The following is a 13,560-nucleotide window of genomic DNA, read 5'->3' on the forward strand; positions in this document are numbered from 1 at the left end:
TATATTTATATATATAGTTAATTTTAAATTAAATAGTTTAGAGAATAAACGTTTAAAGTAGTAATATTAGATAATATTTATATCTAATTATTTAAAACTTAATAATAAAGATATTAGAATTTATATTATTAACGATTTTATCTTTTATAGAATAGTCTAGAAAAATAAGATTAATAAATTTTATAACGAAATTTATAAGATAATTATAAAAGATAAGAATAAACTTCGCGAAGTTATACTTAATAAGTACTTTATAGAGAATAAAATACTCTATTATAAAAATCGCTTATAGATATTAAAAGATTTATATATTAACGTTATTCGCGAAGTATATAATTAATTTTTATATAAATATTTCGATATAGTCTATATCTATAAGCTATTTAAGCGAGAATATTATTAATAAGATATAAAAGCTATTATTACTATCTATATTTAAAACTACTATATTTATTATAGATCTAAGACCTCTTATAATTAAGAATATAGTTTATTATAATCTCTATTAATTTCTTAAAAGCGATAATAGAATATCTTAATAGACTTTATAATAAATTTATTTATATTTAATAAATATAACGCTATCTAGATAGCGATAAATCGACTTATTAAGAAATAATATTATATTATATACTCTAATATAGATAAAGGAATTATAATTAAAAAGATAATTAATATATTATTTAAAAAGATCTTTCGCTTATATAATCTATCGACGTTAATAATTTTAAATAAAAACTTTTAATTTATATTAATAATATAAAAAGTCTTTTATAAACGACTTAAAATTAAGACTAAGCTATTAATAGTCTTTTATCTTAAAATTAATAAATAAATTAAATAGACTAATTAGAATATAAAACGTTATTTTTAAATATATTATAATTATATATAAAATAATTAATCTAGATAATTATTTATTATTAAATTTATTAATAATAATACTACTTTCGTAGTTATAAATATTTTATTATTCTTTATAAATAAGAGCTTTTATTCTTAAATAAGTTTTAGCTTAAATATTATTAACTATAATATTACTTATAAGTACTTTAACGTTATTTAAGTAAAAGATATTATTAAATATATATAATAAGTTTTTAACTATATTCGAAATAATATAAATTATATTTAAAAGATTATAATAATCTAGATTAATAAGCGATATTAGAAGATTACTTTTAAAGTAAATAATATAATCTTTCTTAATAATAAGAATATTATCTTAAATTAATTATCTCGAAAATTAGATAATAAGAGATATAGCTTATTTAAAGTAATAGATCTTATAAAAATCTTATATCGCTTAAAGCTTTTAATAAGTATAAAGATCTATAATATATTTTATCTTAATCTCTTAAGTCTTATATCGATAAACCTCTTATCTAAATAGATTAATTCTTTATCGAAGTATATTACTATTAAAGATCGAATTAAATAGATAGTAAAGAAGATTATCGTCTTTAAATTTATTAACGATTATCTTAAATATCGAGTAAAATAAGAGAATCTTAATAAGAATCTTAAATAGTATAACTCGAATAATAGCGAATTTGAAAATTATTAAGATATAATCGACGATTTCTATAAGCGATACTCGTAAATAGTTTATTAAGCCTAATAATATCTCAAATATTATATTTTTAAATAAATTAAAACTATCTAATATTTTATAACGACTTTATTTTCTTCGCGTTTATAATTCGATTTTTTAGATCTATATTACTTTATAATAACCTTATTTTAAATTTATTAAGTTAACTTCTCTTATTAATATAACTCTTAATATATTTTAAGACTATATTAGATTATACGCGGATTTTACTATTATTATCGCTAGATATAATTAATATTAACTAAATAACTTATTATAAAGAAGTTTACGCTAAACTAATTTAATATTAAATTAAAGTTTAACGTCTATAGTTTAATTTAATTCGAGATCTCTTAACTAATTAACTCGTACTATTTTATTAATATTCTTTACGCTAAAATATTAACTCGAGAATTACTATTATCTACTAAAATACTTATATTTACTACTTATTTATTATTATATCAATTTCTTTTAAATTAAAATTCTTATACTCGCTATATCTCTAACTAATAATAATATTAACGCGAAGGCCGAGACGTAAGCTCTCGCTATCTATATTATTATCGAGAAAGATTATAATATTAAAGATCTTAGATATTAAAAGTTCTTTATTATTTTATTAATTTTCAAGCGAGCGTATATATATACTATTTTTACTACTCTTTCACTTATTAATTATAAGAGTATAATTCTATAAAGGGGAGAGGATAATATTATAATTATATTTTATATTTTCTTTAATATATTATTTAACTCTATAATCTATTAGAGTCTAGCGTATCTTAATAAAATTATTTATTATTATCTAATACCTTCTATCTATATAGCTATTCGATATCTAGTTATCTTATTTAATATATCTATATTAATATTACATCTATATCGATTCTAATAGAAACTTCGAATTAGATCTATATAAAAGATTTTAAAAAGAGTATAATATAAAATAGTTAGAAACTCGATAAGATTTATATAGACTTAAGAGAATTTTTTAATATATTATTTATTAATAAAGTTAAGTATTATATACTTCTTATTAACTAAGTAATTTTTAAAATTTAATACTTTATATATAAGTATAAAGATAAAGCTTTTAAATTCTTTTATAATTAAAAAACTTAGATGAAAAACGAATTCGATTATAAAATTAAGATAGTTTATTTAAATAATAGTATCGAATTTATTAATAGTAAATTTAAAGAATACTTTAAGAACTTCGATATTATATAAGAGATTATTATAATTTATATATTTAAATAAAATAAAATTAGCGAGATATAAGATCGAATTATTATAAATAAGATAAGAATTATACTTTTTAACTCGAAGTTATCTTACTATTTATAATTAAAACTATTTTATATTAAAGTATATTAAAAGTATAGAAGTATTAGAATTAATATAGATATAATATTAATATAAGTAAGATATAATAATAATAATAAGACTATCGAACTATATAGATGAAAAGAAGATATAATATAATAGAAGATATCTTCGTTAAGGCTCGCTAGACTATAGAGCTAAGAAATATATTAAGAATATACTTATAATAATATATCGATAATATCTAAATCTATAATCTAAAGAATTAAAATAAATATCGAAACTTAAATAAGACCTTTATAAGCGATTCGCTATAATCGATCTCGAACTATACTTATACTATTTAAATATAGAAATTTAGAGAAATCGTAAAAAGAGAATCGTTTAAATTATTTAAACGACGTATTTAAAGAAGATATTATTACGATTTAATATAACTAATTATACATCTATTTCTATATTAATAATAGTAGATACTTAGCTATAGAAGAAACTAGTCGATAAGATTAAATTAGAAATTATTTAGAAGTATTAATTAATAATAAAATCGATAATATATTCTATAATTTAAACTCGCTCGAATATCTATTTTATCGTTATAATTCTTTTATAATATAATTATAACTTTAATTCGAAATATATTATAATTATTAAACGAGTTATTTATTATTTAAAGAAAATACTAATTTATAATATTACGTATAGAATAATTAATATATTAAAAGATTATATAAATACTAATTAGATCTTAAACTAAGAGATCTATCGATCTCTTAAAGTCTATATATTTTATTTTATAGTAAGATAGTTAGCTAAACGTCTAAACGATAATAATTTATTATATTATTATCTTATAAAATTAAGTATATAATTTAAACTTAGATAGTAAAAAAGCTATATAATTAATTAAACTTCTAAGCGAATTAAATATTAACTTTAAATTATTTAATAGATTAATACTAATTAAAGTAAATAATTAGAGAATTATTATATTAATAAAGAATTCTCGCTTTTACTTACGTATAAAGTATATTAATATCTAATAATATTTCGTACGAAATTAAATAAAAGTAAAAGTAATTATATTTAAATAGGTTTCTATAAACGATATAGCTATAAACGAACTTATTAAGGCTCTTATTAATAATAAGTTTACTATATTTATAAATTAAATTAAATTTAAGAAGAGTAGATAAGAAGTAATCTAAATTCGAACTATATAAGAGTATTAAAACTAATAGTATTTTTAATCTACTATTTAAATTATATAAGAGTATTAGAATTAATTAATAGAAGACTAGTATAACTATACTACTAACTTTTAAATAGATATTATTATTACTTCTTATAGTGGTAATGATATAAGTGGTAAATAGTCTTAGCGTAGGCTTCACACCATAAATAGGTAGTCTACCTCTATTCTTTTTATATACTTCATAGAATGTGATAATAGAATAACTATTCTACATGATATGAGATCATTGAATGCACACATTATCCAATACACACCCCCATGATGCAGCATGGGTCCTGAATGAATGTGACACGAGCACAAACCCGATCTTCCCTTTACGTGACACGAGCACGACTTCAGACCTGATGACTGATATCGAAGAATTGAATGTCGACTTGCTCAATGAAGAGGTCGAGTTTGACTGATGCTCTGTGTTTTCGAGCTGACTTGTCTTTCGTGGATATTTTCACCAAGTATCCCACTGTCTTTCGTGGGTGCTCTGTGTTTTCGAGCTGATTTGTGTGTGGTTTCCTCGGTGTCTTGAGGTATGCTCCGGTGTCTTGGGTATTTGGATTAATGATAGACAACAACTTGTGTAGCAGTTGCGCGAGGGCCCATAACCTGTTGGGATTGATTGATTATGGAGTGGTATGTAGGCTACTTATATACCATGTGAAGCCCATGCTAATTTGCCACCTGCGGGGTAGCTACAACACACTATGGTGCTGCAGCATGATTTCCAACACGCCCTCATCCTTGAAGGTAAGTTAGAGCTGACACTGCGAACGCATCTACTGCCGTCTGCAACGTCGGCTGGATTGCGGGTGCAAAAAACGCCGAATGATACTGAGGTATCTCATTGACTCTGCCTTCCTTGACGGCTTTTGCCCACTGCTCGGGGTCGACACAGCCGTAGAGGGTAAACACAAGTGGCGCGCCGCAAGCCGTGGACAGTACTGAGCAATCCTCGCTAGGCCCCAGTGGATCCAAGGGGATGCTATCGTCCCCAAAATACTGATTGAAAGCATCTTTCACAACGGCTGTATGTACGGGGTCGTTGATGGTAGGAGGGGCGTGCATGATGTTCTTGAACACAGGTTCCTTAATCTCCAGTGACCCAGAAGCCTCGCACTCGGCGTGTACCACTCGCTTGATGGAGTTCAAAATGCGTTCATGGACCTCCGGTCGGTAGGTCCGAATGGAGATTTTGATGTCAACATAATCGGGAATGATGTTTGGAGCGCTTCCTCCGTGAAAGCTGGCGCAGCCGACGACGGCAAAGTCTTCTGGTCTCACTTCTTTGGTGACGAGCGTCTGTATTCGAACAATGATATGACTGGCCGTTGCAATGGGGTCGACGCACAGGTCCGCACGTGATATATGACCGCTTTTGCCAAAGATGCGAATTTCAAAGGAATCAACCGCTGTGAGGATCGGACTTTCGCTGAGGGCAACGACGCCTGCTTTGAGAGCAATGTCATGCTGGGCAAGCACGATATCGGGGATTGGAACCCCGTATCTCTTGGTGTCAAAGAGGCCGTCGTCCACCATGGCTTGAGCTCCTCCAGCTGTTTCCTCGTCCGGTTGGAAGAGGCAAATCAGGGTCCCCCTCCACGTAGTTCTCGCTGCATGAAGCAACGTAGCTGCTGCCATAAGGCTAGTCGTGTGCATATCGTGGCCGCAGGCATGCATGACGGGCGTTTCGTTCCCTTGACGATCCTTTGCGATTTTTGTACTCGCATATTCCAGGTTCGTGTTCTCAAGATGGGGTAGAGCATCCATGTCTGCACGGAGTAGAACTGTGGAGCCGGGACCATTTTTCAGGACCCCAACAACCCCGTGGCCACCAACTCCGCGGTGGACTTGGAAACCATAAAGACCTTCCAGATGGGAGGCGGCGATGTTGGCTGTGCGGACTTCTAGACCAGAAAGCTCTGGGTTCTGGTGGATGTCACGATAGACATCTTCGAATGACGCCAAATCTGGGCGGTACTTGTTGATGAAGGCCTTATACGTTGTGGCAGGCATGATGGACCGAGAAATCGAGCGGAAGGGATATCAGAAAAGAATTCGAGGTAATTCTAATTTCGAGCTATTGGATAATGTGTGCATTCAGAATGACGCCAAATCTGGGCGGTACTTGTTGATGACGGAGGCCTTGTACGTTGTGGCAGGCATGATGGACCGAGAAATCGAGCGGAAGGGATATCAGAAAAGAATTCGAGGTAATTCTAATTTCGAGCTATTGGATAATGTGTGCATTCAGAATGACGCCAAATCTGGGCGGTACTTGTTGATGACGGAGGCCTTGTACGTTGTGGCAGGCATGATGGACCGAGAAATCGAGCGGAAGGAATATCAGAAAAGAATTCGAGGTAATTCTAATTTCGAGCTATTGGATAATGTGTGCATTCAGTGGTCTCATATCATGTAGAATAGTTATTCTAGTGTCATGTTCTATGAAGTATGTAAGAAGGATGGAGGTGGACTACCTATTTATGGTGTGAAGCCCACGCTAAGGCTATTTGCCACTTGCGTCATTGCCACCATGAGGAGTAGTAATAACACCTATTTGGAACTTAGTAGTGTAGTCATGCTGGCCTCCTATTGGCTGATTCCAACACTAGCGAATGCTGTGCGTATTGTACGGTGTGAGCAAAACTAGTGAGTAGAAAAGTTGGATGAAGAGTGACAGAACGGAAACTGAAAGTGGGGTCGCAACCGCAAGGCTGGACAAATAAAAAGTGGGACTTGCTACACTGTACTTATTGCGAGGATCCTTTTCGTCCCACTAACAGGCTGTGCAGCTGCGGCAAGCTTTAAATCGCTCTCAAATCACAGGTCTCAGGAGGCAAATGACGGAGCTATTGCCATCTGTCAGCAGAGCGGAACCTCGGAAGATGCTGTGCTTGTGACCGAGGGGATCTGCTAGAGCACACCTCGATCCGAAAAACCAATCTCGATTGGCTATGGTTTAAACGCGCAGCGTCGCATACATGTCCTCAGTACCGAGACAGGTTCGAAAGATTTTACTTTATTCTAACTGGGGACATGGCCGGGGGGCCCAGTGGCCACGTGTATTTATTCGTACACACACACACATGCACATTGTCCTGCGGAGTAAGCATGCGGTCCTTCCTCCGTAAATACGCCCTCACCGAGACCTGGAAATCCCGGCAGATTTCCCTTGTTTCAGGCGTAACCAATGTGTTTGGCCATGACAGTAAATCAAAGTGAAAGATATACGGTTTTATTACAATACTTGTTTTTCACATCTCGACATTCCTTCCCCCAATTCCTGGAGCAAGGACTGCTCAATGAGCGCTCCTCTATATACCGTTCCGGCCGCTCAACCCGTGGACATGGATATCGTCTCGGACGTGAATTTGATGCAAGGGAATTCCCCCTTCCTCACCCACTGCCATTCGATCTCCAATCTGGCCCGGGTATGCATTTGTGTAATGGACTGTCCCACCCGTGCCGTCAAATAGTCTTTCGTTTGAGCCCGCAGTACCACTTCTGCCACTTTCCAGCTGCATGAAGCCTGTATGCCTATTCTCTTCAATCGGATTTCCAAGGGCTCCAATGTGAGCGCCTGCAGGTCCGCCCAAAGGCTCCGATTCTCTTAGTGTTCCAAAGAGATTAGGCAAATAATTCCGGATACCATGTCTGACTAAATTGAAAATACTTGGCAAGCAGCTGCTGATGAGCGCTATTGACAGTTCGATCGTGATCAGGATCTGAGGATATGCAAGATTCCCTGATTGCAAATGTCAGTAAAGAGTTCTTGCTGGGAGAAGGGCTGCTTCAAATTCAAACATTGATGGAGGCGCCAACTTACAGGAGATATCCTTTTCCAGCTTGTCGCCAATGCCAATGATTGACGTCAGGCGTATAGTAGACAATATGAGTACGCTGAACTTTCATCAACTTGCAAGAATCATAGGTGAGCTTCGAGATCTTACCAATATCCTGCAGAGAACACTCCAACTAGTGCGATCTTGCTCGATATCTCAACATGTAGTCTCCACAGCATGGGAATGGGCAAGACCAACAGTATAAAGTCGATCACGATGTTCGGTATCGTTGCGCCCAGGAATGTATTGTTACTGTTGAGACAATGGCCTGGTATGGTCGGATCCCACGATTTGTGGATTGGAGTACAGGTAAAAGTGGCAAGAAAGTTGATAGCTATGCCCCAGCTGGTGATGAGGAAAGCCACAATCCAGAAGATAACCCGATATACTAGTACAATCCGGAAAACACGGACGTAGAATAAAAGCACAGACATTTTGACCACAGTAAGCCCGGTATTGTATATCAGATTGTCGATAAAGAGGAGCTTCGCTAGCTCCGAATGTGACCCAGGGATCTGGTCGATGTGTTTTCCAAGTCCAATGGACACCCAGTAGAGTGAGATTCCACAGATTGCCCAGACGAAAGGCTATAGTCGATAAATGTTAGGGTTCGAAAATTCAACAGAGTCAAATGCGGCGGACTAACAAGAGCTGCCAGGGACAGCCAATCATCCCACCCAAATCCAGCTTTTTGCGCAACAAATCGCCCGCAGAATCTTAGTATCACAGCTAGGGTTGATAGCACAAGGAAGGCATAGTTGACAGCATTGACTTGAGGACCTTTATCTTCAGTCGTGTGCGTGCTCATGTTGCATACAGATCGCCGGGTTCTTTACAATGTGAAGGTGATGGCAGCGACTCCACCTGTTATAAAAATTGAGACTAACAGAAGAAGGATGTGGGTAGGAGGATATGTTTTTTCAACAAAGGATTAAATAATACAGCCCAGGAAACGATACAGGTCCGACTTTTGTAACGAGAAAAGGATAAAGTACAGATACTTTTCCAAGTCCAATGGTCTACTGAATGGAGGGTCAAGTCAATTCGGATATGGGTGGATGACTGGGCGTCACACTTCCAGAATTTTTCCCAGAAATTCGATGTCGTAGCATCTCACTTTCTCAACGCGGCAAGGCTACATGCCACGGGCTGTAGCGGAAGGATCGCAGCGTTCTAGTAGACTCTACTTTCATTCATTGACTATCGCACCTGTCGGAGCAAACAAAAATGCCTTACTCTTTCTTATGGGTGTTAATTGTTGAATGGGTCGACCTCTGCTGTGTGGTGGCATGGAAAGACACGGGGAAACGGGTTTTCGGCAGGCCTACTAATATGCAAGCAAGCTGGAAGGTGCGCAAACATCGACGCTTTTCGGATTTCATGGGACCGGACTGTCTTCTTTTCTTCGACAGTGCCGCTAATGCAGGTAATCAAACAAATAAGGGGTTCATGTCCGGTCACTAGTATGAATAGGGAGACGTATGTTTTACGGCATTAGAGTTGTTATGAGAGCCGTCTGACCGCAGCAATGGGAGCCGTCTGACTGCAGCAATGGCAGCCGTCTGACTGCAGCAATGGCAGCCGTCTGACTGCAGCAATGGCAGCCGTCTGACCGCAGCAATGGGAGTCGTCTGACTGTAGCAATGGGAGCCGTCTGACTGCAGCAATGGCAGCCGTCTGACTGCAGCAATGGGAGCCGTCTGACTGCAGCAATGGCAGCCGTCTGACCGCAGCAATGGCAGCCGTCTGACTGCAGCAATGGGAGCCGTCTGACTGCAGCATGAAAGCCTGTCGCAAAGGAGACTACTGGGAATTTGACTACTTCCGGAAGGAAGCCGTTCCGAGCGGCCGGGTAGCCGGGTGGTCGCCTTTAGAAGACAAAGCTCAAATCGCGCAAAGCAGTGTGCGTCTGATTCCCGACTCGCAAGCATCTCTTCGGTAGAAATTACATGGAACACGTTATGTTGTACTCAAGCAAGACTCCACATTGGCAAGAGAATCGACGCAACGAACTTTCACGGCTTTTGGGTCAGATTATCTAGGCAGCTATGAGATTTTGCAAAGTTTATACTGTACGCTTCTACCTATCGAGTCCTACCATAACATGTCATGTCTCTTAGGAAGATCGTAGATAGTAGGAAAATCAGAATATTCTAAGACTAAGGGGATGATCTAGTCTCAAGAGAAGAACGCACGAAGGAAAACATCATTGCAAACCGCATTCTGAATCCTATGGTAGGCACACAGTCATCAAAATCCTGTCATGTCTGAATGGTTTCTTGTCCGCCTTCGGCGTTCAGACTTCGCTTTTCCCCTCAACCGTCGAGAGCTTTTGCAAAAATGCCAGTAGCCTTTCAAACGAGGGGTACTCATATATCACTTTCGTCGAGATCAGTCCGACATCAGGCCGCAGCTTCGTAAGGAGCTCGTTGATCTCTTTCGTCAGACCAGGTACCTGTAACGAGTCGAGCCCACAGTCAAAGAAATCTGCTTGATCACTCAAGCCGTGAAGATAGGTACTTTCTGCAATTGCATGACGAAGGCCATCCTGCAACCCTTGCAGTGCCCTGGTGGTTTTTTCTTCCAGCGTGAGGCCATTCGATGTCCTTGCTTCCTTACTGTAGGCTTTCTCAGCACCATTAGCTTGAGCAGTAGATATGTTGAGGTCATCTAAGCTCGATTCGCTGGGTTCGGGTCCACGAACGGGACTCGAGCCATTGACTCTGATCCCAGTGGCCTTGACTTCTTTGCTTTGCTGAGTGGCTCCAGGGTTCAGCAAGTCGGCCGTCATCCGCACAAGGGCCGGACCTAGGTGCTGTAAAAGAGCAACAGGTAGAAGACGATTCAAGGCCTCCTCAATGCGTACATCAAGCCCAGACCCGAAGTCAGAATTAGCGGACAGAGAAGTCAACCCAGTAGAAGCAGTTGTTTCTTTGACAGTCGACTTGGCTTGATCAGCAGGCGCTCCAGGCTGTAGCTCATTCTTCCTCTTTAAGGTGTCATATAAAGATCTGAACTCCTCGGAGTAAAGTTCCAGTGCCGCGTAACGCTGGACGGTACCTTTTGCTGCCAAGGGCAACGGTTTGCCCGGGGTGGTGAACATTATGTAGTTTTTAAAGATTCGACCATGAGCTGGACAGTCACGATTGGCCTGCATGACAATGGGCCAGATATCATTGAGCAGGTCCTCCTTCTCCTGAGAAGTGCGAACGTCAGCTTTCGGCTGGACTAGGAGGGCCGCTTGGAACTCTCCGTTCCCACTAATAAGCGTTGCTTGAACTGCCGAGTGGGACGAAATCACAGCCTCCATCGTCACAGGATTAAGCTTTTCGGCATTGCTAAAGGCGATGATGTCGTCGTTCCTTGCTCGAAAAAAACCAAGAGTCGGGATTTCCCGGGTCGGTAGGGTCAAGCTCATAAAGATCGCTTGTAGCGTATTCATCGAGGTTCGGAAAGACTGAGAAAACCCCTTGGAACAATTCAAGTCCAGAATTCCGTACGATGACTAGTTCACTCAAGCCGTCCCGAGACTGGCGGTACTCGTGACCTAGGAACGGACTGAGAGGGAGATATTGCCAGGCCGTAGCTTTATCGGTAACTTTCACCGGAAGATATCCAAGCTCCGTTGCTCCCACCAGCGTCAGAAGTTTCATCTTTGAGGATATAGAGTCACCAACTTCCTTTGATAGGACTCCACCCACGTAGGCCACAAACTCCAATTTCGTAGTCATATTCAATAAGTACTCAGAGGTGTTGAAGATGTCGATAATTGTAGATGGTGGTAGAATGCTGCCATCAACGTCGCCATACAGGTGGATTGCATTGATCACATCCGCAGTAGGTGGGCCGGGCGGTGGCAAGACGCATGTAATGTCAGAAAAGACGTTATAGCCCATTGTGAGAAATAGATTGGCAGCATGGAAAGGAGGGAAGGCTACTAAAATTCTCTTCCCTGCCAGGAAATTGATCACAGTAGGAGATCCTCCGAGAGAAGGAATTAGTTGGTGGGCATCATTGCTAGCAAAGACCCCATGTGTGACGAAGACAGGCTTCGGAAGACCGGTAGAGCCTGAGGTGTGAAGGATCAGGAAGATTTTATCCTTCACCTCGTCAAAGGCTCCTTGCCATTGGTAGATCTCCACATCCGTGCCATCATCCATAAAGTAGTCTATCTCGGGTACCAAGAGGAGTTGTAAGGGCCGGACGGCGAGTACTTCCCGAGCCATCGCTGGTGCTCCAGTCGCAAGTAACATGGTCTGACAGTGCGTTGAGTCTAGGAGGGAAAGATTCGCCTCGAGGCTATTTCGATGGGAGCTTAGGAACGCCTAGCTGGTCAACATAAGAATCCAATAATACTATGAAGAGTAGACTCACCACATGACCTGTCTTAGTAGCTGCGAGCAATACGATGTAGTATCGATAATCCAAAGGACCAAAATAGAGCACCGTCTTAGATGTCTTGCTCCGGCCGAGCTCGCTTTCCATCCACCAAGAACAGCGGTTGACAGCTCTAGCAAAAGCACTGTAGCTGATGTTCACAAATCCATCCTCTATACGAGAAGACTTGCATACTGCGATGAGTGTACGTTGAGGGTCACTAGATGCAATGTCATCGATGATTTTTGGAATGATTCTTCGACCACAGTCCGGAGGAGCAGCAGAGTTGAGAACATCCATCACGGCGAATCGAGGCTCAGGCGTCCAAGACTTTCTAGTGAGAAGTGGCTTAATTGAAAGTTTTCTTTACGAGAATCGATCAGAGTTGGGTCTGAGAAATGAATTCTTTTTCAAGCGCTTGACTGGAAGTGTACTCTGAAAAGATTGAAAGGTCTTAGGGCCGAGATATCTTTCTTGCAGCTTTTGGAATGTCAGGTGATCAGACACAACAATCGCAGCGTATGTAGGAGTTGCATGTACGGAAATAATCCCCGACCTTTGTTAGAGCGAAGGATTAATCAAGCCGGTTTTTCGCTCCCTAGAATGATCGCTGAATATTGCGACTATCACACAGAAAGTAGAAGAGTAACATAACTGTGCCACATAACGATGATAGGATGAGCCGAGTTAGGTACCAAACGGTGCGTTCAGTCGAAGGCAGATCTTACATACAGCAGCACCGACATGTCGGTTCAGCCTACTGGGTGACGTAAGATACATTCTCTCTGGCGGATGGCTGGGATTCTAGAGCAGGGCAGGGCCGGCAGGCCAACTTATTCGAAGGCAGTGCAGGATTTGATGTAGATCACCGCAAGGCTCACGTCACCAAGTGCGACCTGGAGCGGATCCTGCAACCCATTTCAGCTCGTTGTATCTAAGTAGTTGCTACCAGGGTGGTGCACTGAATGGCGTGATGTCCGTCTCATGAAGGTAGGCTATACAGATACGAATTTTCTTTGAAATGCCACGGTAATGCGTTTTCACCAGAAACGCATGACGACCGTATGACTGCTTTGGGCTGTTGTTCCGAGCTACAAAGATAGTATGAAGATATGAGGAAAGTGTGAAAACGCCTGGAATTTGTTGTATAGTGGTTGGTGTTAAAGATT

General features: G+C 38.5%; 3 protein-coding genes across 3 annotated transcripts; all 3 read right to left on the reverse strand.

Annotated features, from left to right (window-relative positions):
- Positions 1–7,486: 7,486 nt before the first annotated feature.
- HO173_001234 (uncharacterized protein) lies at positions 7,487–8,822 on the reverse strand (the record flags this gene model as incomplete). The annotated part of the gene is made up of 4 exons (XM_037303176.1): positions 7,487–7,917; positions 7,999–8,072; positions 8,123–8,601; positions 8,661–8,822. 4 exons carry the CDS (start codon positions 8,820–8,822, stop codon positions 7,487–7,489), a joined length of 1,146 nt encoding a protein of 381 aa, XP_037169823.1.
- A 1,488-nt stretch (positions 8,823–10,310) lies between these two features.
- HO173_001235 (uncharacterized protein) lies at positions 10,311–11,324 on the reverse strand (the record flags this gene model as incomplete). The annotated part of the gene is made up of 1 exon (XM_037303177.1): positions 10,311–11,324. The coding sequence occupies one exon, from the start codon at positions 11,322–11,324 to the stop codon at positions 10,311–10,313; it is 1,014 nt and encodes a 337-aa protein (XP_037169824.1).
- A 28-nt stretch (positions 11,325–11,352) lies between these two features.
- On the reverse strand, positions 11,353–12,691 carry HO173_001236 (uncharacterized protein; the record flags this gene model as incomplete). The annotated part of the gene is made up of 2 exons (XM_037303178.1): positions 11,353–12,339; positions 12,389–12,691. 2 exons carry the CDS (start codon positions 12,689–12,691, stop codon positions 11,353–11,355), a joined length of 1,290 nt encoding a protein of 429 aa, XP_037169825.1.
- Positions 12,692–13,560: the final 869 nt, after the last annotated feature.

Source organism: Letharia columbiana (genome assembly GCF_014066305.1).
Source record: "Letharia columbiana isolate WasteWater2 chromosome Unknown Sc0000002_s0, whole genome shotgun sequence".
Classification (NCBI taxonomy): Eukaryota; Fungi; Ascomycota; class Lecanoromycetes; order Lecanorales; family Parmeliaceae; genus Letharia; species Letharia columbiana.